The sequence below is a fragment of the Scyliorhinus torazame genome, chromosome X (assembly GCF_047496885.1).
Source record: "Scyliorhinus torazame isolate Kashiwa2021f chromosome X, sScyTor2.1, whole genome shotgun sequence".
Taxonomy (NCBI): Eukaryota; Metazoa; Chordata; class Chondrichthyes; order Carcharhiniformes; family Scyliorhinidae; genus Scyliorhinus; species Scyliorhinus torazame.
This window is the reverse complement of record NC_092738.1, coordinates 39,831,205-39,854,929: the sequence shown is the minus strand read 5'-3', so window position 1 is coordinate 39,854,929 and position 23,725 is coordinate 39,831,205. Positions and strand designations below refer to the sequence as shown.

Below are 23,725 nucleotides of genomic sequence, written 5' to 3'. Positions count from 1 at the left end.
TGGGTGCACCTGTCCGTCCCTGGGTGCACCTGTCCGTCCCTGGGTGCACCTGTCCGTCCCTGGGTGCACCTGTCCGGCCCTGGGTGCACCTGTCCGGCCCTGGGTGCACCTGTCCGGCCCTGGGTGCACCTGTCCGGCCCTGGGTGCACCTGTCCGGCCCTGGGTGCACCTGTCCGGCCCTGGGTGCACCTGTCCGGCCCTGGGTGCACCTGTCCGGCCCCGGGTGTACCTGCGTGCCCCAGGGTGTACCTGCGTGCCCCAGGGTGTAGCTGCCTGGCCCTGGGTGTAGCTGCCTGGCCCTGGGTGTAGCTGCCTGGCCCTGGGTGTAGCTGCCTGGCCCTGGGTGTAGCTGCCTGGCCCTGGGTGTAGCTGCCTGGCCCTGGGTGTAGCTGCCTGGCCCTGGGTGTAGCTGCCTGGCCCTGGGTGTAGCTGCCTGGCCCTGGGTGTAGCTGCCTGGCCCTGGGTGTAGCTGCCTGGCCCTGGGTGTACCTGCCTGGCCCTGGCTGTACCTGCCTGGCCCTGGCTGTACCTGTCTGGCCCTGGCTGTACCTGTCTGGCCCTGGGTGTACCTGTCTGGCCCTGGGTGTACCTGTCTGGCCCTGGGTGTACCTGTCTGGCCCTGGGTGTACCTGTCTGGCCCTGGGTGTACCTGTCTGGCCCTGGGTGTACCTGTCTGGCCCTGGGTGTACCTGTCTGGCCCTGGGTGTACCTGTCTGGCCCTGGGTGTACCTGTCTGGCCCTGGGTGTACCTGTCTGGCCCTGGGTGTACCTGTCTGCCCCAGGGTGTACCTGTCTGCCCCAGGGTGTACCTGCGTGCCCCTTGGTTTAGCTACCTGCCCCAGGGTGTACCTGTCTGCCCCAGGGTGTACCTGTCTGCCCCAGGGTGTACCTGTCTGCCCCAGGGTGTACCTGTCTGCCCCAGGGTGTACCTGTCTGCCCCTGGGTGTACCTGTCTGGCCCTGGGTGTACCTGTCTGGCCCTGGGTGTACCTGTCTGGCCCTGGGTGTACCTGTCTGGCCCTGGGTGTACCTGTCTGGCCCTGGGTGTACCTGTCTGGCCCTGGGTGTACCTGTCTGCCCCTGGGTGTACCTGTCTGCCCCTGGGTGTACCTGTCTGCCCCTGGGTGTACCTGTCTGCCCCTGGGTGTACCTGTCTGCCCCTGGGTGTACCTGTCTGGCCCTGGGTGTACCTGCGTGCCCCTTGGTGTACCTGTCTGGCCCTGGGTGTACCTGTCTGGCCCTGGGTGTACCTACCTGCCCCTAGCTGTACCTGTCTGGCCCTGGGTGTACCTGCGTGCCCCTTGGTGTAGCTACCTGCCCCAGGGTGTACCTACCTGCCCCTGGGTGTACCTGTCCGGCCCTGGGTGTACCTGTGTGGTAGTATGTATTGGGGGTCATGTGGGACTGGACCAGGAGTCCTGAGGTCAACGGGTCCTGGTTGGCCGTTGACCTCAAGCTCCGCCCTGAAGGCGGAGTATAAGAAGCCGGAGTCTTCCCCCGCAGGCCAGTTTACTATTGGGCTGCTGGGGAACAGACACGCTTAATAAAGCCTCATCGACTTCACTCTATTCGTCTCACGGAGTCTTTGTGCGCTACAATTTATTAAGCGTGCCTAAAAAGGACTATGGAGCTCAGGATCATTCCGGAATGCCTGAGGATCAGCCCCCACGCAGTGAACGCGGCAGCAGCCTTCAAACACTGGCAGACTTGCTTCGAGGCCTACCTCAGAACGGCCACCGGCCGGGTCACAGACGAACAAAAACTGCAGGTCCTGCACTCGAGGGTGAGCACGGAGATTTTCACCCTCATTGAAGACACCCGCGATTTCCAGACGGCGTTCGCAGCACTGAGAAGTCTCTACGTTCGCCCAGTTAACCAAATCTACGCTCGCTACCAGCTCGCGACGAGACGGCAAGCTCCCGAAGAATCGATGGACGAGTTCTACGCCGCGCTACCCGAGCCTACGGCCCCAACCGCGCGGCAGCCCATTGGGCCCCGTACGTACCCGTCGCGGCAAACCCCCCCCCCCCCGGACACCCCACAGGCTTGCGCGGCCCAAACGCCGAGTCGCACCGGGGGAGCCCGCTGTTATTTCTGCGGCCAGGCGAAGCACCCCCGACAACGCTGTCCGGCCCGCGCAGCCATCTGCAAAAGCTGCGGGAAAAAGGGCCACTATGCGGTGATGTGCCGGTCCCGCGTGGTCACCGCAGTCCCGGGAGAACTGGGAGCCCTGCACGCCGCCTACGCTCCCCAGCCCCCCTCCCCGCAGTCCATGTACGACCCGCCGCCGGCGCTCCCGATTTGGGTGCCGGCCAACACTCTCCACGGAGAGGAGGGGGTCTTTCGCGTCCCGAACGCCACCCTCACCCCACACCTGACCCGCTGGCGCCGCCTACCTGGTCCCCGACCGCCGCTGTCCCCGGTGAGGGAGCTCCTCGCGCTCCTTGCGCTCGCGGCTCCGCGCCTGACCCGCCGGCGCCGCCGACTTGGGCCCCGACCACCGCTGTCCCCGGTGAGGGAGCTCCTCGCGGTCCTAGCGCCCGCGGCCCTGGCGCTCTCAGAGAGGGAGCTCCGCACGGTCCCAGCGCTCGCGGCCCCACGCCTGTCCCGCCGGCGCCGCCTACCTGGTCCCCGACCGCCGCTGTCCCCGGTGAGGGAGCTCCTCGCGCTCCTTGCGCTCGCGGCCCCGCGCCTGACCCGCCGGCGCCGCCGACTTGGGCCCCGACCACCGCTGTCCCCGGCGAGGGAGCTCCGCGCGGTCCTAGCGCCCGCGGCCCTGGCGCTCTCAGAGAGGGAGCTCCGCACGGTCCCAGCGCTCGCGGCCCCACGCCTGTCCCGCCGGCGCCGCCTACCTGGTCCCCGACCGCCGCTGTCCCCGGTGAGGGAGCTCCGCACGGTCCCAGCGCTCGCGGCCCCACGCCTGACCCGCCGGCGCCGCCGACTTGGGCCCCGACCACCGCTGTCCCCGGTGAGGGAGCTCCTCGCGCTCCTTGCGCTCGCGGCCCCGCGCCTGACCCGCCGGCGCCGCCGACTTGGGCCCCGACCACCGCTGTCCCCGGCGAGGGAGCTCCGCGCGGTCCTAGCGCCCGCGGCCCTGGCGCTCTCAGAGAGGGAGCTCCGCACGGTCCTAGCGCTCGCGGCCCCACGCCTGTCCCGCCGGCGCCGCCTACCTGGTCCCCGACCGCCGCTGTCCCCGGTGAGGGAGCTCCTCGCGCTCCTTGCGCTCGCGGCCCCACGCCTGTCCCGCCGGTGACGCCTACCTGGGCCCCGACCGCCGCTGTCCCCGGTGAGGGAGCTCCTCGCGGTCCTAGCGCCCGCGGCCCTGGCGCTCTCAGAGAGGGAGCTCCGCACGGTCCCAGCGCTCGCGGCCCCACGCCTGTCCCGCCGGCGCCGCCTACCTGGGCCCCGACCGCCGCTGTCCCCGGTGAGGGAGCTCCTCGCGCTCCTTGCGCTCGCGGCCCCGCGCCTGACCCGCCGGCGCCGCCGACTTGGGCCCCGACCGCCGCTGTCCCCGGTGAGGGAGCTCCGCGCGGTCCTAGCGCCCGCGGCCCTAGCGCTCGCAGTGAAGGAACTCCGCGCGGTCCTAGCGCTCCCCAGACCCCCCAGCACACCATGTGCGACCCGCAGACGCCGCCATTTTGGGTCCCGACCACCACGAGGGGAGGAGGGGCGCCGCCATCTTGGACCGCCCCCGACCTGTACGACGCATGGGGGCGGCCATTTTGTCCACCCCCGACGCCATCTTGTGACCCCTCAGCCACGTGCGATGTATGGGGGCAGCTATTTTGTCCATCCCCGACGCCATCTTGGACGGCAACAACGGACCCCACCCCACTACTACAACCACGGCTCGCTTCGGTTACGCTCGATCAGGCTCGGCCCCGGACTCTCCAGACGATGACGACAACGGTCCTAATTAACGGCCACGAGACGCCATGCCTAGTCGACTCCGGGAGCACGGAAAGTTTTATACACCCCGACACGGTAAGACGCTGTTCCTTAACTATCTACCCCAGCGCACAAAAGATTTGCCTAGCTGCAGGATCCCACTCCGTACAGATCCAGGGATTCTGCATAGTTACCCTAACGGTACAGGGGAGGGAATTCAAAAACTACAAACTTAACGTCCTTCCCCAACTCTGTGCCCCCACCTTGCTGGGCTTAGATTTCCAATGTAACCTACAGAGCCTTATGTTTAAATTCGGCGGCCCCATACCCCCACTCACTATCTGCGGCCTCGCTACCCTCAAGGTGCAACCCCCGTCCTTGTTTGCGAACCTCACCCCGGATTGCAAACCCGTCGCCACTAGGAGCAAACGGTACAGCGCCCAGGACCGGACCTTCATTCGGTCCGAAGTCCAGCGGCTACTAAAGGAGGGCATAATCCAGGCCAGCAATAGTCCCTGGAGAGCACAGGTGGTAGTAGTGAAGACAGGGGAGAAACAAAGGATGGTCATTGACTATAGCCAGACCATCAACAGGTACACACAACTACACGCGTACCCTCTCCCCCGCATATCCGACATGGTCAATCGGATTGCCCAATATAAAGTCTTCTCCACCGTGGACCTCCAGTCCGCCTACCATCAGCTCCCCATCCGCCCAAGTGACCGCAAGTACACAGCCTTCGAGGCAGACGGGCGATTATACCATTTCCTACGGGTCCCTTTTGGCGTCACAAACGGGGTCTCGGTCTTCCAACGGGAGATGGACCGAATGGTTGATCAACATGGGTTACGGGCCACGTTCCCGTACCTCGACAATGTAACCATCTGCGGCCACGATCAGCAGGACCACGACGCCAACCTCCAAAAATTCCTCCAGACCGCCAAAGCCTTGAACCTCACGTACAACGAGGACAAGTGCGTTTTTAGCACCGATCGGCTAGCCATTCTGGGCTACATAGTGCGCAATGGGATAATAGGCCCCGACCCCGAACGTATGCGCGCACTCATGGAATTCCCCCTCCCGCACTGCCCAAAAGCCCTGAAACGCTGCCTGGGGTTCTTTTCGTACTACGCCCAGTGGGTCCCCCAGTACGCAGACAAGGCCCGCCCTCTAATACAGACCACGACCTTCCCCCTGTCGACAGAGGCTTGCCAGGCCTTCAGCCGCATCAAAGCGGACATCGCAAAGGCCACGATGCGCGCCATCGACGAGTCCCTCCCCTTCCAGGTCGAGAGCGACGCCTCCGACGTAGCTCTAGCGGCCACCCTTAACCAAGCGGGCAGACCCGTGGCCTTTTTCCCCCGAACCCTCCACGCCTCAGAAATCCGCCACTCCTCAGTGGAAAAGGAAGCCCAAGCCATAGTGGAAGCTGTGCGACATTGGAGGCATTACCTGGCCGGCAGGAGATTCACTCTCCTCACTGACCAACGGTCGGTAGCCTTCATGTTCGATAATGCACAGCGGGGCAAGATTAAAAATGACAAGATCTTAAGGTGGAGGATCGAGCTCTCCACCTTCAACTACGAGATTTTGTATCGTCCCGGAAAGCTGAACGAGCCGTCCGATGCCCTATCCCGCGGCACATGTGCCAACGCACAAATTAACCGCCTCCAAACTCTCCACGAGGACCTCTGCCACCCGGGGGTCACTCGGTTTTACCACTTCATCAAGTCCCGCAATCTCCCATACTCTTTAGAAGAGGTCCGTACAGTCACAAGGGACTGCCACATCTGCGCGGAATGCAAGCCGCATTTTTTCAGGCCAGATGGAGCGCACCTGATTAAGGCTTCCCGCCCCTTTGAATGCCTCAGTCTCGATTTCAAAGGGCCCCTCCCCTCCACCGACCGCAACGCATATTTCTTTAATGTAGTGGACGAATACTCCCGCTTCCCTTTTGCCATTCCCTGCTCCGACATGACCGCGGCCACAATCATTAAAGCCCTGAACAGCATCTTCACGCTGTTCGGTTACCCCGCATACGTCCACAACGACAGGGGGTCCTCTTTCATGAGTGACGAGCTGCGCCAGTTCCTGCTCAGCAAGGGCATAGCCTCAAGCAGGACGACCAGCTACAACCCCCGGGGGAACGGGCAAGTAGAAAGGGAGAACGGCACGGTCTGGAAGGCCGTCCTACTGGCCCTACGGTCCAGGGATCTCCCAGTTTCACGGTGGCAGGAGGTCCTCCCGGACGCTCTCCATTCCATCCGGTCGTTATTATGTACGAGCACTAATCAAACGCCGCACGAGCGTCTCCTTGTCTTCCCTAGGAGGTCCTCCTCTGGAACGTCGCTGCCGACCTGGCTGGCGGCCCCAGGACCCATCCTGCTCCGAAAGCACGTGCGGGCACATAAGGCGGACCCGTTGATCGAAAGGGTTCACCTCCTCCACGCAAACCCCCAGTACGCCTACGTGGAGTACCCCGACGGCCGACAGGACACGGTCTCCCTGCGGGATCTGGCGCCCGCCGGCACCACGCACACCCCCCCCGACACCATCAACCCAACCGCCCCCCTTCCTGCCACCGCCGCACCCCGCGACCGCCCCCTTCCCAGGAGGATCAGTTCCCCTCCCTTTTGCACCGACAGCTGAAACCGTGCGACTCCCGGAGGCGACAACGCTGGTACAAGCACCACCACCACCGCCGGGACCGAGGCGATCGACACGGACGACCAGACCGCCCGACCGACTCGTGGCGTCGATGTAAAACAAAGATGGACTGTCCAATGAACATTTTGTTTTCCTATATCCTCTGTAAATAGTTGTAACAGGACGATACTGTCCAATACTGTACTACCATGTAACTGTTCTATCCTCCCAGGACCAGCCCTGTAAACCCTTACCACCATACGAAGCATCACCCCGCCGGGTTCAATTTTGACAAGGGGTCAATGTGGTAGTATGTATTAGGGGTCATGTGGGACTGGAAGCCCTAATGTCATTGGCTGACAGATCCCGGGTCCTGGTTGGCCGTTGACCTCAAGCTCCGCCCTGAAGGCGAAGTATAAGAAGCCGGTGTCTTCCCCCGCAGGCCAGTTTACTATCGGGCTGCTGGGGAACAGACACGCTTAATAAAGCCTCATCGACTTCACTATATTCGTCTCATGGAGTCTTTGTGCGCTACAACCTGTCCGCCCCTGGGTGTACCTGTCCGCCCCTGGGTGTACCTGTCCGCCCCTGGGTGTACCTGTCCGCCCCTGGGTGTACCTGTCCGCCCCTGGGTGTACCTGTCCGCCCCTGGGTGTACCTGTCCGCCCCTGGGTGTACCTGTCCACCCCTGGGTGTACCTGTCCGCCCCTGGGTGTACCTGTCCGCCCCTGGGTGTACCTGTCCGCCCCTGGGTGTACCTGTCCGCCCCTGGGTGTACCTGTCCGCCCCTGGGTGTACCTGTCCGCCCCTGGGTGTACCTGTCCGCCCCTGGGTGTACCTACCGGCCCCTGGGTGTACCTACCGGCCCCTGGGTGTACCTACCGGCCCCTGGGTGTACCTACCGGCCCCTGGGTGTACCTACCGGCCCCTGGGTGTACCTACCGGCCCCTGGGTGTACCTACCGGCCCCTGGGTGCACCTGTCCGCCCCTGGGTGCACCTGTCCGCCCCTGGGTGCACCTGTCCGCCCCTGGGTGCACCTGTCCGCCCCTGGGTGCACCTGTCCGCCCCTGGGTGCACCTGTCCGCCCCTGGGTGCACCTGTCCGCCCCTGGGTGCACCTGTCCGCCCCTGGGTGCACTTGTCTGACCCAGGGTGTGCCTATCGTGCAACCTCTCGACGACAGCATCGATTCTGTTTTCAATGCCTAATTTCTGCTTTTAATGCTTCAATGAAAAAGAAAGTGAAACTTCCATTGAACTTTTCACAAGCATTCCAGCCAATTAGCAGAGCCAATTTGCACACCTCCCAAACCGTGCACCCCAGCCGCGTGTCTCTCGGCCACATGCCGTTCTCTGGCGGCAGGATTCTCTGCCCCGCTGCTTGGCACTGGGATTTCCCATTGTAACCACCCCATGCCACCAGGAATCCCGCTGGCGGGGGTGCACTGCTGACGGAAAGTTGAATCGCAACGTCCGGAGAATTGCAGCCAGTAATGTGTCAATAACCACATTCTGCTTTTATGATGTTGATTGAGGGATAAATATTGGCAAGGACGCGGATTTCCCGTTTTCAGTCCGAGTGGGAATGGAGCGAGACCGAGACGGGAGTCACTCACTCGCTCACTCAATCAGCAGACTAATACCGAGTGAGTGCTGCCCCTGGCAACCACATTACGTGGAGCCAACACGTTCCATAAAGTGCTGTTGGGTGGATTAACGAAGGCCGTGTTGACTACACCCCTCATGTGGGAGGCGCAGGGGCACGAGAGTCATCGGCGTCTGCAGCACAGAAAAGACCCTTTGTCAAACAACCACCTATTTACTCTAATCCCATTTCCCAGCGCTTAGCCGTGTCTGCCTTGACATCACAAGCGCATATCTAAATGCTTCTTGAATGTTCTGAGGGTCTCTGCCTCCACCCCCCTTTCAGGCAGCGAGTTCCAGACTCCCACCCCCCTCTGGGGAAAACGTTTTTCCTCACATCCCCTCGAAACCTCCTCACTGATACTTCAACCACTTATCATAGAATTTACAATGTAGAAGGAGGCCATTCGGCCCCTCGAGTCTGCACCGGCCCTTTCAAAGAGCACCCTACTGAAGCCCACGTATCTACCCTACCCTCAAAACCCAGTAACCCCCACTTAATCTTTTTTGGACACTAAGGGACAATTTATCATGACCAACCCACCTAACCTACACATCTTTAGACTGTGGGAGGAAACCGGAGCACCCGGAGGAAACCCACGCAGACATGGGGAGAATGTGCAGACTCCGCACAGACAGTGACCCAAGCCGGAATCGAACCTGGGACCCTGGAGCTGTGAAGCGACAGTGCTAACTACTGTGCTACCGTGCTGCCCACTTGCCCGGCTTTGTTAGGTCCTTCTATGCATTGGCTTAAAAATTCTCCTGGACGTATTTTAAGAATTCAGCTCCCTCTAAACCTTTCACACTATGACTACCCCAGTTAATATTGGGGAAGTTGAAATCTCCACTATCACTACCCTATTACATTTACACTTCTCTGAAATGTACCTACATATCTGCTCTTCTATTTCTCTCAGACTGTTTGGGGCTGTAAAACACCCTCAGCAATGTGATTGCTCCTTTTTGGTTCTTAAGCTCTACTCATGTGGCTTCAGTTGAAGAAGTTTCTAAGATATAGTCCCTTCTTACTGCTGTAATTGATTCCCTGGTCAAAATTGTGACACACACTTCTCATTTACCTCCTTCCCTATCTTGGCTGAAGGTTCCATATCCTGGAATATTGAGCTGCCAATCCTGCCCCTCTCTCAACCATGTCTCAGTGACAGCAATAACATCATATCCCCATGTTTTCATAGAATTTGTGCCCTTAACTCATCTGTCTTGTTGGTCAGACTCCTTGCATTAAAATAAATACCATCCAATTCTGCCAAATTCCCTTGCGACTTAACTGGTCTATAACTTCCATGCCGTCCTGACTCACTTGCTATCTCCTCTAATTCTGGCTGTACATCTATCGCTGCTGAACCTTCTCTCAGAATCGCAGGCTCCTGTCAAGTTAGTTTAAACCCTCCCCAACAGCACTAGCAAACCTCCCTGCAAGGAGACTGGTCCCATTTTGGTTCAGGTGCAAACTATCCGCCTGGTACAGGTCCCACCGTCCCCAAAAACCAGTCCGAATGTCCCAGAAATCGAAAGCCCTCCCTCCTGCACCATCTCTCCAGCCACACATTCATCTGAACTAACCTCCTATTTCTATATTCACCAGCACGTGGCACAGGAAATAATCCAGAGATTACTACCTTCTGGGTCCTGTTTTTTAATCTACTTCCTACCTCCCTAATTTCTGCTTTCAGGATTTCATCACTTTTCCTGCCTATATCATTGGTACCAATGCACCACAATATCTGTTTGCCCTCCCCCTTCAGAATGCCCTGTAGCCGGTCAGTGACATCCCTGACCCTGGCACCACGGAGGCAACACACCACCCTGGAGTCTCTCTTGTGGCCACAAAAATGCCCGTCTGTTCCCCTTACAATTGAATCCTCTACCACTATCGCCCAGACATTTTCTCTCCTCCCCTCTTGTGCACCAGACCCACCCTCGGTGCCATGAAGTTGGCTGTCACTCCTTTTCCCAGCGTTATCTCCCCCAACAGTATCCAAAACGGTGTACCAGTCAGATTGGTGTCAAGTGGCCACTGCTGGGACTGCAGGGGAAGCGAGGACCCCCAAAGCCAGCAAGGGTCTTGGGGCGGGAGGGTTTGGGAGATGGACAGTGGGGGTGGGTAGGAAGAAAAGGGGGGGGTTTAACCAAAGTGGTGCTCAACCAATCGGCAAAGGGCTGTCCCCAAAAAGGCACCCACCCTGCGGTGAGAATTCGGGCTTCTCGCTCCTGCCTTGCTGCCCACGCCAAACGTTTCATGGCATCAGCAACATATTACAATAGGCTTGAGAACGAGCCTAATTGACCCTTAATTGCTCATTTAACGATGACAGACAGGCTGCTGATTTTGACACCTGCCCTCCATATTATGGAGATCAGTGGGAAGGACAGCCACCACATTTTACACGTCCACACACAAGTGCACGAATACACGTGCACACACGGGAAAACATGTCTGCTGTGGGCACTTGTGCTTCAGCCCACACCACCTCCTCTCAATGTGTTTTCTCATTATCTCCCCTGTGGTGATACACCACTGTATTTCCCTAGCATTGTACATAGTTATATAATAGTTGTGTGTAACGTGGCCCTGTAATCCTGTGTATTGTACTGTAGCTCTGTAGAGGTTCGGTCACCTGTATGTAACCTGACCTGGCCACGGAGAGCTCCGCCTTGGCCACTCCCCCGGGAGTTAGGTATAAGACCCAGCTTCTGAGACCTGACCCATTCTGTCTGGGGTTGTCTGTGTCGGGTAAGCTTCCTATGTCGTGTATTAAAGCCTTGGTTAAAGTCTCACATGTCTTTGTGGTTCTTGACGCTTAGTGCATCCATTTAATAGCTCCAACAGCTCCACCATCGCATCCATCGTCCTCGACCAGGACCGACCGCATCAGCTCGCCAGATCCACCATGGAGGTTCAGGTAAATTGTTTCACTGTCACCTGCCTCTTCGACAGCGGCAGCATGGAGAGCTTCCTCCACCCGGACACCGTGTGCCGCTGCTCCCTCAAGGTACTACCCACGCGCAGGCATATTTCCATGGCCTCCAACTCCCAGTCGGCCGAGGTTTCGGGCTACTGCGTCGTCACCCTCTCAGTGAACGGCGCGGTGTTCCAGGATTTCAAATTCATGGTCCTCCCTCACCTCTGCGCCGCCGCGATCCTCAGCCTGGACTTCCAATGCCACCTGCGCAGCCTCACCTTGCATTTTAACGGCCCCCTCCCCCCCCCCCCCCCCCCTCACGGTCTCCAACCCCCAGTTCTTCCCTGATCCCCCCCCGGGTCCCACCTGTAGTCTCTCCACGCTCAGGATCCCCCCCCCCCCCTTCACAGTTTGCTAATCTCACCCCCGACTGCAAGCCCGTGGCTACTAAAAGACGGCGTTACAGTTTCGGGGACCGCCAATTCATTCGAGCGGAGATTAAGCGCCTTCTCTCGGAAAAGATCATTGCTCCCAGCACCAGCCCCTGGCGAGCCCAAGTGGTGGTAGTCAAGTCTGGTGAGAAACACCGCATGGTCATTGACTACAGTCAGACCATCAACCGGTACACGCTGCTTGATGCGTATCCCCTGCCCCGCATATCTGACATGGTCAACCAGATTGCACAGTACCGGGTGTTCTCCACCATAGACTTGAAATCCGCCTACCACCAGCTCCCTATCCGCCCGGAGGACTGTAACTTCACGGCCTTCGAGGCGGACGGCCGCCTCTACCACTTCCTTAGGGTACCCTTTGGCGTCACCAATGGAGTCTCGGTCTTCCAACGAGAGATGGACCGAATGGTGGACCAGAACAGACTGCGGGCTACCTTCCCGTATCTGGACAACGTCACCATCTGCGGCCACAACCAGCAGGACCATGACGTCAACCTCACGTAATTCGTCCAAACTGCTAAACGCCTCAATCTCACGTACAACGAGGCAAAATGTGTTTTCGGCACCACCCGCCTCGCCATACTCGGCTACGTGGTGGAGAACGGTGTCCTCGGCCCCGATCCCGACCGTCTGCGCCCCCTTCTCGAACTCCCCATTCCCACCTGCCCCAAAGAACTGAGGCGATGCCTCGGGTCCTTTGCCTACTATGCCCAGTGGGGGCCCGAGTACACTGACAAGGCCCGACCCCTCCTCCGTTCCCCCTCATTCCCCCTCCCGCCCGAGGCCTGCCAGGCCTTCCACCTCCTAAAAACCGCTATCGCCAAAGCCGCCATGCATGCGGTAGACGAGTCTGCACCATTCCAAGTCGAGAGCGATGCCTCCGACTTTGCCCTGGGTGCCACCCTCAACCAGGCGGGCAGGCCCATCGCCTTCTTTTCCTGCACACTCCAAGGCCCCGAGATCAGCCACTCCTCTGTTGAGAAGGAGGCACAGGCCATAGTGGAAGCCGTCCGGCACTGGAGGCACTACCTGGCCAGAAAACCATTTACCCTCGTTACTGACCAACGATCAGTTGCGTTCATGCTCGACAACAAACAACGAGGTAAAATCAAAAACGATAAGATATTACGGTGGAGGATCGAACTCTCCACCTACAATTATACTATCTTATACCGGCCAGGTAAGCTCAATGATCGTCCTGATGCCCTGTCCTGTAGTACTTGTGCCAACGCACAGGATGACCGACTGCGGGCACTACATAATGACCTCTGTCACCCGGGCGTCAGGCGGCTCTACCACTACATCAAGGGCCACAACCTGCCCTTCTCAGTCGAGGAGGTCAAGGCCATGACTAGGGACTGCCAAGTCTGTGCGGAGTGCAAGCCACAATTCTACAAGCCAGACAAGGCGCACCTAATCAAGGCCACCCGCCCCTTTGAACGTCTCAGCATTGACTTCAAAGGGCCCTCCCCACCCACAACCGCAACACGTACTTCCTCAATGTCATCGACGAGTACTCGCGGTTCCCCTTCGCCATTCCCTGCCCCGACACGACCTCCGCCACCGTCATCAAAGCGTTGCACGACCTCTTCATGCTGTTCGGTTATCCCAATTACATTCACAGTGACCGGGGCTCCTCCTTCATGAGCGAGGAGCTGCGTCGGTACCTGCTCGCCAGGGTCGTTGCCTCGAGCAGGACGACCAGTTACAACCCCCGGGGGAACGGACAGGTGGAGAGGGAGAACGCGACAGTTTGGAAGGCCGTGCTGCTAGCCCTCAAGTCCAAAGGCCTACCAGTCTCCCGTTGGCAGGAGGCCCTCTCTGCCGCACTCCACTCCATCCGGTCCCTGTTGTGTACTGCAACGAATGCTACCCCTCATGAGCGGATGTTTCTCTTCTCCAGGAGATCGGCAACCGTGACATCGCTTCCGTCCTGGCTCCTGTCCCTGGGAGACGTCCTGCTCCGCAAGCACGTGCGGACCTCTAAGGCGGAGCCCCTGGTGGAGAGAGTCCATCTCCTCCACGCCAACCCACAGTACGCGTACATAGCGTACCCCGACGGGCGTGAGGAGACCGTCTCCATCAAGGACCTGGCCCCCTCTGGGGCCCCTGCCGCCCCCGCCCCGCAACCTCCACCCCGCTCCCTCTCTGCTCCCGTCGATCCCTCGGCCTGTTACTACTCCGTGCCAGCCGCTGTCATTCCGCAGTCTTGCCTCGAGCCAGCCGAAGCGGTGGGGGAAGTCATGCCGCCTCGCGACCCAGCACCACCGACCGCACGGATACCACCGGACACTACCTCAGCGCCGCAGCTCCGACGTTCAAAGAGATCGACCAATCCCATCGTTCGTCTCGACCTCTGACGACACGGAACCTCCTGATGGACTCTGTTCGTTACTCCCTGTTTGTTCACGGTGTTTGCTACTCCATATTTTCACCCCGGACTTCCTTCTAAACAAGGGGTGAATGTGGTGATACACCACTGTACTTCCCTAGCATTGTACATAGTTATATAATAGTTGTGTGTAACGTGGCCCTGTAATACTGTGTATTGTACTGTAGCTCTGTAGAGGTTCGGTCACCTGTATGTAACCTGACCTGGCCACGGAGAGCTCCGCCTTGGCCACTCCCCCGGGAGTTAGGTATAAGACCCAGCTTCTGAGACCTGACCCATTTTGTCTGGGGTTGTCTGTGTCGGGTAAGCTTCCTATGTAGTGTATTAAAGCCTTGGTTAAAGTCTCACATGTCTTTGTGGTTCTTGACGCTTAGTTTTCTAGGAGTTAAGGGGGTGATGCACTAACAGGGCGGATTCTCCGCCTCCCGAGCCATGTTCCTTGGTGGTGCCTGTTCCCGCTACCGGCCAATGGGATTTCCCGTTGTGGCCACCCCACGCCCCCGGGTAACGCACGGGGCACTGCCGGCGGGGAATTCATCCCAACCTGTGCGATCTCCAGAAATTACCACCAGCAACGTTTTCACAAGAATTTTGTCTTTGGAGTGTCTTTTCCAGAGTGCTTTCCATACAGTTCGGTACGAGATCTTCCCAAGTTAATTCTTCTGAGCAGGAATCTCCATTCTGTACAAAAGTATGTTCAAACTGAGCGCCTCCCTGATTGGCCAATTGGAGCCCTCTGACCGAATGCCAGATCAGGACACTGAAAGCTCTCCATTGCCGAACCAATCTAGGGAAGAAAGATTCATGGCCGGCCCACCCTCACACTCTGCTCTTTTTCAAAGTAGCTTCATGGGGTTTTTTTTTATACCCACCCGAGCAGGCGATTTTATATCTCATCTGAAACGGGAGTACCTCTGACAGTGCAGCACCCCCTCAGTACTGCACTGGGAGGGGCGGCCTTGGTTTTGTTTTTGTGTTCAAGACCGAGAGCAGGGCTTGAACACAGAACCTTGTGGCTCAGAGGGGAGTACAAAACCCCCAAGAAAATCAGTCACCAGAAACTGGAACTCCTACCGCCTTGTCCCCATGAGTGCTATCGGCAATCGCCATGCCGACTTCTCCCAGACTCTGGCTGGGACTTTCCAGCCCTGTCATGGTGGGGTTGCCATGGGCGATTTGGGGCCCAGTCAAAGGCCCATTGTCGTTCGGCAGGAGCAGGGAACCCTGCCGTCTCTCACCACACAGTCACGCGACTCTTCGGGGGGAGTGGGGTGGTGGTACTATTTTCACAGTCCCGTATTAATCGATATTTGGCCAATTACCCTTTTACTAAATGTGGGACATCTTCCTTTACTTTGAAAGCTTTTGAAACACATTTCTGGCAACTGATGTCCATTCGGAAAGTGTAACTAGATCGAGCATTCACAATGTTAGCATCGCCCATGCCAATCCATTTCTTAGGCATGCTTTTCTAAAGCCACAATTGTGAAATTATTATGATGACATTTGTGGCTTTTGTTTAATTCTCTCGAATTGCTTTTTCCGATAGCGAATCCGATGCATTCCCCACAGCAGGAGCAACAAGCCCAACTTCATGGGATTGTTCGATTTGAACTGCATTTCCCATCCACTTAAAGCAATGCAGATATGAAAAAGAGCCTGAAGCACTGACCCCCCCCCCCCCAACCCACTGACCCCTGTTCCAGACCACAACCCTGACATTTACAGGGAGGTGCAGAGTAGATCGAAACTGGACGGAAAACCTGCCAAACTGAGGATGTGGAGATGTTGCCAAATTTAAGGACATCAACATAGGACAGTACAGCACAGAACAGGCCCTTCGGCCCTCGATGTTGTGCCGAGCATTGTCCAAAGCCAAGATCAAGCTATCCCACTCCCTGTCATTCTGGTGTGCTCCATGTGACTACCTATATTTAACGAGTGCCTTTCACACAATGAAACTTCCCAAGATGCTTCACAGGGACATTCGAAAACAAACTGTGACCCAGAGCCATATAAGGAAATATCAGGTCAGGTGATCAAAACCTTGGTCGGCTTTAAGGAGTGTCTGAAAGATGGAATGTGAGGTAGCGAGGGGGGTGGAGGGGTTGAGGGAGAGAATTCCAGAGCGTGGCAACCAGGCAGCTGAAGACCCGGTTGACAATTGTGGTGCGATTAAAATCAGGAATGAACACGAGGCCGGAATTAGAGGAATGCAGAGATCTTGGAGGGTTGTAGGGGCTGGAGGAGATTCCTGAGATAGGGAGGGGAGGAGGACACAGCGAGATGTGAAAACAAGGAGGAGAATATTAAAATCAGGACCCGGGTTCAATTCCGGCCTCGGGTGACTGTCTGTGCGGAGTCTGCACGTTCTCCCCGTGTCTGCGTGGGTTTCCTCCGGGTGCTCCGGTTTCCTCCCACAGTCCAAAGATGTGCAGATTAGGTGGATTGGCCGTGATAAATTGCTCTTAGTGTCCAAAGGTGTGCAGGTTAGGTGGATTGGCCATGTTAAATTGCCCCTTAGTGTCCAAAGATGTACAGGTTAGGTGGATTGGCCATGTTAAATTGTCCCTTAGTGTCCAAAGATGTACAGGTTAGGTGGATTGGCCATGCTAAATTGTCCCCTAGTGTCCAAAGATATGCAGGTTAGGTGGATTGGCCGTGTTAAATTGTCCCTTAGTGTCCAAAGATGTGCAGGTTTGGTGAATTGGCCATGTTAAATTGTCCCTTAGTGTCCAAAGATGTGCAGGTTAGGTGGATTGGCCATGATAAATTGTCCCTTAGTGTCCAAAGATGTACAGGTTAGGTGGGTTGGCCATGATAAATTGTCCCTTAGTGTCCAAAGATGTGCAGGTTAGGTGGATTGGCCATGATAAATTGCCCCTTAGGCTGGGGTTACGGGGAGGCAGATTGGGCACAGGTAGGGTGGTCTTTAGATGGGTCAGTACAGACCTGATGGGCTGAGTGGCCTCTTTCTGCACTGTAGGGATTCTATGATTTTGTGATTCTATCCCCTGTTCCACCCTGTATTCCTTTTTTTCAATTCTTGTAAAAGTCTCTCATGTGGAACATTGTCAAAAGCTATCTGGAAATTCAAATCAACTTCACCATTGAGGATTCCATGATCAGCTCTATTTCAAGCTGCTACAAATGTGTCAGGAAGGATTGTTGGCAGGACTGTGCGCTCCTCCATCCCTGCTGGTTGGACTCCTTTGCTGTACATGCCCTCCCACAGCCTATTCCCTAGACTGGTTTCCATTCCTATTAACCTAACGTTGGCTGGGTCAAGTTGGTCTTCCTCACACGAAGCAACTATGTTTTCTGCCACCATTTATTGCTGAGCGTCTCTGGTACCTATTGTCTATATCACACTTCAATCACAAAATGTTAGCACGCAGTTACATCGATTGGGAAGGCAAATGGAATGTTGGCCTTTACAGAAAAGGTTGAAGACCTTGGACCTATACTCAATAGAGGTCTAGCTGAATGAGAGGCGATCTGATTGAAATACAAGTCTCTGAGGGGGCTTGGCAAGGTTTGTGCTGAGAGGAAGGTGGAAGGGGAGGAATCTAGAAATCAAGGGCACATTTTGGGTCTCCCATTGAACGTGGAGAGGAGAAGGAATTTCTTCTTTCAGAGGGTCGTTAGTCTGTGCAATTCTCTCCCCGCTCAGAGAGTTGTAGGGGGCTGAATCATTGAATCTATTCAAGGCCAAGTTAGACAAATTCTTGGTTGACAAGGTGTTAAGGGTTCCCATACCAGCTAATATTGTAAGCGATTCTCTCTCTCTTCATTGACCATCCCAGGAGGGGGTGGATAAAAGCAGAGATGATGAATGATTTCAAAAGGAAACTAGAGTCTCACAGCGCCAGGGTCCCAGGTTCGATTCCCCGCTGGGTCACTGTCTGTGCGGAGTCTGCACGTCCTCCCCGTGTGTGCGTGGGTTTCCTCCGGGTGCTCCGGTTTCCTCCCACAGTCCAAAGATGTGCAGGTTAGGTGGATTGGCCATGCTAAATTGCCCTTAGTGTCCAAAATTGCCCTTAGTGTTGGGTGGGGTTACTGGGTTATGGGGATAGGGTGGAAGTGTTGACCTTGGGTAGGGTGCTCTTTCCAAGAGCCGGTGCAGACTCGATGGGCCGAATGGCCTCCATCTGCACTGTAAATTCTATGATAATCTATGAATGATCAGAGGGGTTTAATACCGATTCACAATGACCTGCATTACAAATTGTAACTGACCCCACAAATGAACTTCTCAGCTTGTGATCCATTCATACATTGCATTTATACCGTGTCTTTGAAGGAGTTAAATATTCCACATGAATCAAACAAAAATTGACATCAGGCTTCAGGAGGAGATATTAGGACAAGCGGTTCACGTTTGGTCAAATAAGCACATCCGCTTTCCGATCATTTACTGAGCTTCATTTTGCGCAGTCAGATTCGGACAATCTCCAGAATGGCGGAGGGCACGTTGGCCTTCGCTAAATAGAGGAAGAATTTCCAGAGACATTCCAAAAGCCTCTCGGGAGGGATGGGGGTGGGGGGCGTCCATACCTTGCTGAGAACTCCAGCGTTTGTCAAGTGTCCATCGTGACTTCCCTGACACGTTTTCAGAGATATGGAAAGCAAGGCCAAAGCAATGAAACTTTTCATCTTGACCAGTCCTTCCGCCAGGCCACTGGAACGGCAGCTGAACGAGAGGAGAAAGAAGGAAAGAAGCAAAGGCCGTGAACATTGACGATACTGGAGGGAGGCCGGATAAAAGAAAACAGGTTAGCTTGTCAATATTGGCAATTTTACATTGGAAATAATAATTCATCAACTTTTATGGTTTTCGTACACGTTCACCCGTAAAAGAGGAATGTTTAGTATCTGTTTTTAAATTCTCCAACTTGATAGGAAATGTTCCAATTTTTCGAGGTTTGTCTTTGCGCCAAGAAGCTGCTTTGTAGGAGCTAATTGGCATCCATCATAGAATCATAGAATTTACAGTGCAGAAGGAGGCCATTCAGCCCATCGGGTCTGCACCAGCTCTTGGAAAGAGCACCCTCCCCAAGCCCACACCTCCACCCTATCCCCATAACCCAGTAACCCCACCCAACACCAAGGGCAATTTTGGACACTAAGGGTAATTCATCATGGCCAATCCACCTAACCCGCACATCTTTGGCCTGTGGGAGGAAACCGGAGCACCCGGAGGAAACCCACGCACACACGGGGAGGATGTGCACCGGTGTGTCTATTAATACATCTGAGCCTTTAACCATTGTGCTTCTCATGTGATACATTCCACTTCCTCAACTGGTTGTGGCACAACCATTTTCTCCTCCGCGTCCTCCCCCTCCCCCACCCACTCCCCTGGCACCTTAAGCGCCAATCATGGTTTGATCCTGGTGGCACGTCGCTGGAAATTCTCCCTTAAGGCGCCACACAATATCAACATTTTGCATGTCCAACGTTACTGAAATCTTCGCAACGAGCGAGCGTCCGCTCAAATGGAGCAACTTCCAGAATTTTCCACACAACTTCACTTCACCAAACGCACAGGGACACCCAAACAATCTTTCATGGCGGATTTTAATGCGGGAGAGCACTTTAGATCGAAAGCACTCGCTCTATCCTTCACGTTGAAGTGGCTCTGAGCAGAGTACATGGGGACAGGATAAGAACAAGAACAAAGAACAAAGAAATGTGCAGCACAGGAACAGGCCCTTCGGCCCTCCAAGCCCGTGCCAACCATGCTGCCCGTCTAAACTACAATCTTCTACACTTCCGGGGTCCGTATCCCTCTATTCCCATCCTACTCATGTATTTGTCAAGATGCCCCTTAAATGTCACTATCGTCCCTGCTTCCACCACCTCCTCCGGTAGCGAGTTCCAGGCACCCACTACCCTCTGCGTAAAAAACTTGCCTCGAACATCTACTCTAAACCTTGCCCCTCTCACCTTAAACCTATGCCCCCTAGTAATTGACCCCTCTACCCTGGGGAAAAGCCTCCGACGATCCACTCTGTCTATGCCCCTCATAATTTTGTAGACCTCTATCAGGTCTCCCCTCAACCTCCGTCGTTCCAGTGAGAACAAACCGAGTTTATTCAACTGCTCCTATTAGCTAATGCCCTCCATACCAGGCAACATTCTGGTAAATCTCTTCTGCACCCTCTCTAAAGCCTCCACATCCTTCTGGTAGTGTGGTGACCAGAATTGAACACTATACTCCAAGTGTGGCCTAACTAAGGTTCTATACAGCTGCAACATGACTTGCCAATTCTTATACTCAATGCCCCGGCCAATGAAGGCAAGCATGCCGTATGCCTTCTTGACTACCTTCTCCACCTGTGTTGCCCCTTTCAATGACCTGTGGACCTGTACACCGAGATCTCTCTGACTTTCAATACTCTTGAGGGTTCTACCATTCACTGTATATTCCCTACCTGCATTAGACCTTCCAAAATGCATTACCTCACATTTGTCTGGATTAAACTCCATCTGCCATCTCTCCGCCCAAGTCTCTAAACAATCTAAATCCTGCTGTATCTTCTGACAGTCCTCATCGCTATCCGCAATTCCACTAACCTTTGTGTCGTCTGCAAACTTACTAATCAGACCAGTTACATTTTCCTCCAAATCATTTATATATACTACAAACAGCAAAGGTCCCAGCACTGATCCCTGCGGAACACCACTAGTCACAGCCCTCCAATTAGAAAAGCATCCTTCCATTGCTACTCTCTGCCTTCTATGACCTAGCCAGTTCTGTATCCACCTTGCCAGCTCACCTCTGATCCCATGTGACTTCACCTTTTGTACCAGTCTACCATGAGGGACCTTGTCAAAGGCCTTACTGAAGTCCATATAGACAACATCCACTGCCCTACCTGCATCAATCATCTTTGTGACCTCCTCGAAAAACTCTATCAAGTTAGTGAGACACAACCTCCCCTTCACAAAACCATGCTGCCTCTCACTAATACGTCCATTTGCTTCCAAATGGGAGTAGATCCTGTCTCGAAGAATTCTCTCCAGTAATTTCCCTACCACTGAAGTAAGGCTCACCGGCCTGTAGTTCCCTGGATTATCCTTGCTTCCCTTCTTAAACAGAGGAACAACATTGGCTATTCTCCAGTCCTCCGGGACATCACCTGAAGACAGTGAGGATCCAAAGATTTCTGTCAAGGCCTCAGCAATTTCCTCTCCAGCCTCCTTCAGTATTCTGGGGTGGATCCCATCAGGCCCTGGGGACTTATCTACCTTAATATTTTTTAAGACGCCCAACACCTCGTCTTTTTGGATCTCAATGTGACCCAGGCTATCTATACACCCTTCTCCAGATTCAACATCTACCAATTCCTTCTCTTTGGTGAATACTGATGCAAAGTATTCATTTAGTACCTCGCCCATTTCCTCTGGCTCCACACATAGATTCCCTTGCCTATCCTTCAGTGGGCCAACCCTTTCCCTGGCTACCCTCTTGCTTTTTATGTACGTGTAAAAAGCCTTGGGATTTTCCTTAACCCTATTTGCCAATGACTTTTCGGGACCCCTTCTAGCCCTCCTGACTCCTTGCTTAAGTTCCTTCCTACTTTCCTTATATTCCACACAGGCTTCGTCTGTTCCCAGCCTTTTAGCCCTGACAAATGCCTCCTTTTTCCTTTTGACGAGGCCTACAATATCTCTCGTTATCCAAGGTTCCCGAAAATTGCCCTCAAACATCCGCCCCCAATCTATGTTCTTCAGTTCCCGCCTAATATTGTTATAATTAGCCTTCCCCCAATTTAGCACATTCACCCTAGGACCACTCTTATCCTTGTCCACCAGCACTTTAAAACTTACTGAATTGTGGTCACTGTTCCCAAAATGCTCCCCTACTGAAACTTCTACCACCTGGCCGGGCTCATTCCCCGATACCAGGTCCAGTACCGCCCCTTCCCTAGTTGGACTGTCTACATATTGTTTTAAGAAGCCCTCCTGGATGCTCCTTACAAACTCTGCCCCGTCTAAGCCCCTGGCACTAAGTGAGTCCCAGTCAATATTGGGGAAGTTGAAGTCTCCCATCACCACAACCCTGTTGTTTTTACTCTTTTCCAAAATCTGTCTACCTATCTGCTCCTCTATCTCCCGCTGGCTGTTGGGAGGCCTGTAGTAAACCCCCAACATTGTGACTGCACCCTTCTTATTCCTGATCTCTACCCATATAGCCTCACTGCCCTCTGAGGTGTCCTCCCGCAGTACAGCTGTGATAGTCTCCCGAACCAGTAGCGCAACTCCGCCTCCCCTTTTACATCCCCCTCTATCCCGCCTGAAACATCTAAATCCTGGAACGTTTAGCTGCCAATCCTGCCCTTCCCTCAACCAGGTCTCTTTAATGGCAACAACATCATAGTTCCAAGTACTAATCCAAGCTCTAAGTTCATCTGCCTTACCCGTAATACTTCTTGCATTAAAACATATGCACTTCAGGCCACCAGACCCGCTGTGTTCAGCAACTTCTCCCTATCTGCTCTGCCTCAGAGCCATACTGGCCCTATTCCCTAGTTCTCCCTCAGTGCTCTCACCTTCTGACCTATTGCTCCCGTGCCCACCCCCCTGCCATACTAGTTTAAACCCTCCCGTGTGACTCTAACAAACCTCGCGGCCAGGATATTTATGCCTCTCCAGTTTAGATGCAACCCGTCCTTCTTATACAGGTCACACCTGCCCCGGAAGAGCTCCCAGTGGTCCAGATAACGGAAACCCTCCCTCCTACACCAGCTGTTTAGCCACGTGTTTAGCTGCTCTATCTTCCTATTTCTAGCCTCACTGACACGTGGCATGCTGTTTTGGAAAGCCTTCTCTCAGATGGTGGAATTCTTTCCCCCCTGAGGCAGGTGGGTTTCGAGATGTTAAAGGGATACGGGTGTAATGCGGGGAAACATTGAGGTGGGAAAGCAGCCATGATCTAGTTGAATGGCGGAGCAGGTTCGAGGGGCCAAATGGCCCACTCCTGCTCCTATTTCTGATGTTCCACTATTTCATTCACAATCAATGTAAAGATCTCCCTTGGGCACAAAAGCACATTATGTGCATTCATCCCGAATTCCCCTTGAACTGAATGTGACCATTTAATAGTCAACCACATTGCTGTGGGTCTGGAGTCACATGTAGGCCAGACCGGGTAAGGACGGCAGATTTCCTTCCCTAAAGGATATTAGTGAACCAGATGGTTTTTTACGACAATCGACAATGGTTTCATGGTCATGATTAGACTTTTAATTCCAGATTTCTATTGAATTCAAATTTCACCATCTGCAGTGTTGGGATTTGAACCTGGGTCCACAGTTACCCTGGTTTACTAGTCCAGTGACTGTACCACTAGTCCAGTGACTATACCACTACTCCATTGCCTCCCCCCATATTGAGCCAGCACGAGCCACAAAGGCTCTTCAAGGGATTCTGTTTGAGTGGAATATTATCATGTTTTTAACACACAAGGCTCTGATTTTCCTCTCTGTATTGGGAAGAAGAGGAGGAGTTCGGGGGAGGGGGAGGTGGCATGATAACACAGTGGTTAGCACTGTTGCTTCACAGTCCCAGGTTCGATTCCCGGCCTTGGGTCGCTGTCTGTGCGGAGTCTGCACGTTCTCCCCGTGTCTGCGTGGGTTTCCTCCGGGTGCTCCGGGTTCCTCCCACAAGTCCCGAAAGACGTGCTGTTGGGTGAATTGGACATTCTGAATTCTCCCTCTGTGACCCGAACAGGCGCCGGAATGTGGCGACTAGGGGCTTTCCACAGTAACTT

The 23,725-nt window shown here is 55.1% G+C and overlaps 1 protein-coding gene across 2 annotated transcripts in view; it reads right to left on the bottom strand.

Moving 5' to 3' along the window:
• Positions 1 to 23,725, bottom strand: part of LOC140405350 (tachykinin-3-like) — a 56,496-nt gene that overhangs the window by 30,024 nt on the left and 2,747 nt on the right. For both annotated transcript variants that reach the window (XM_072493648.1, XM_072493649.1), the window contains exon 2: positions 18,505 to 18,640. In XM_072493648.1, the coding sequence (XP_072349749.1) occupies positions 18,505 to 18,603 (99 nt within the window). In that variant the 5' untranslated portion in view covers positions 18,604 to 18,640. The remainder of the gene's footprint in view (positions 1 to 18,504; positions 18,641 to 23,725) is intronic.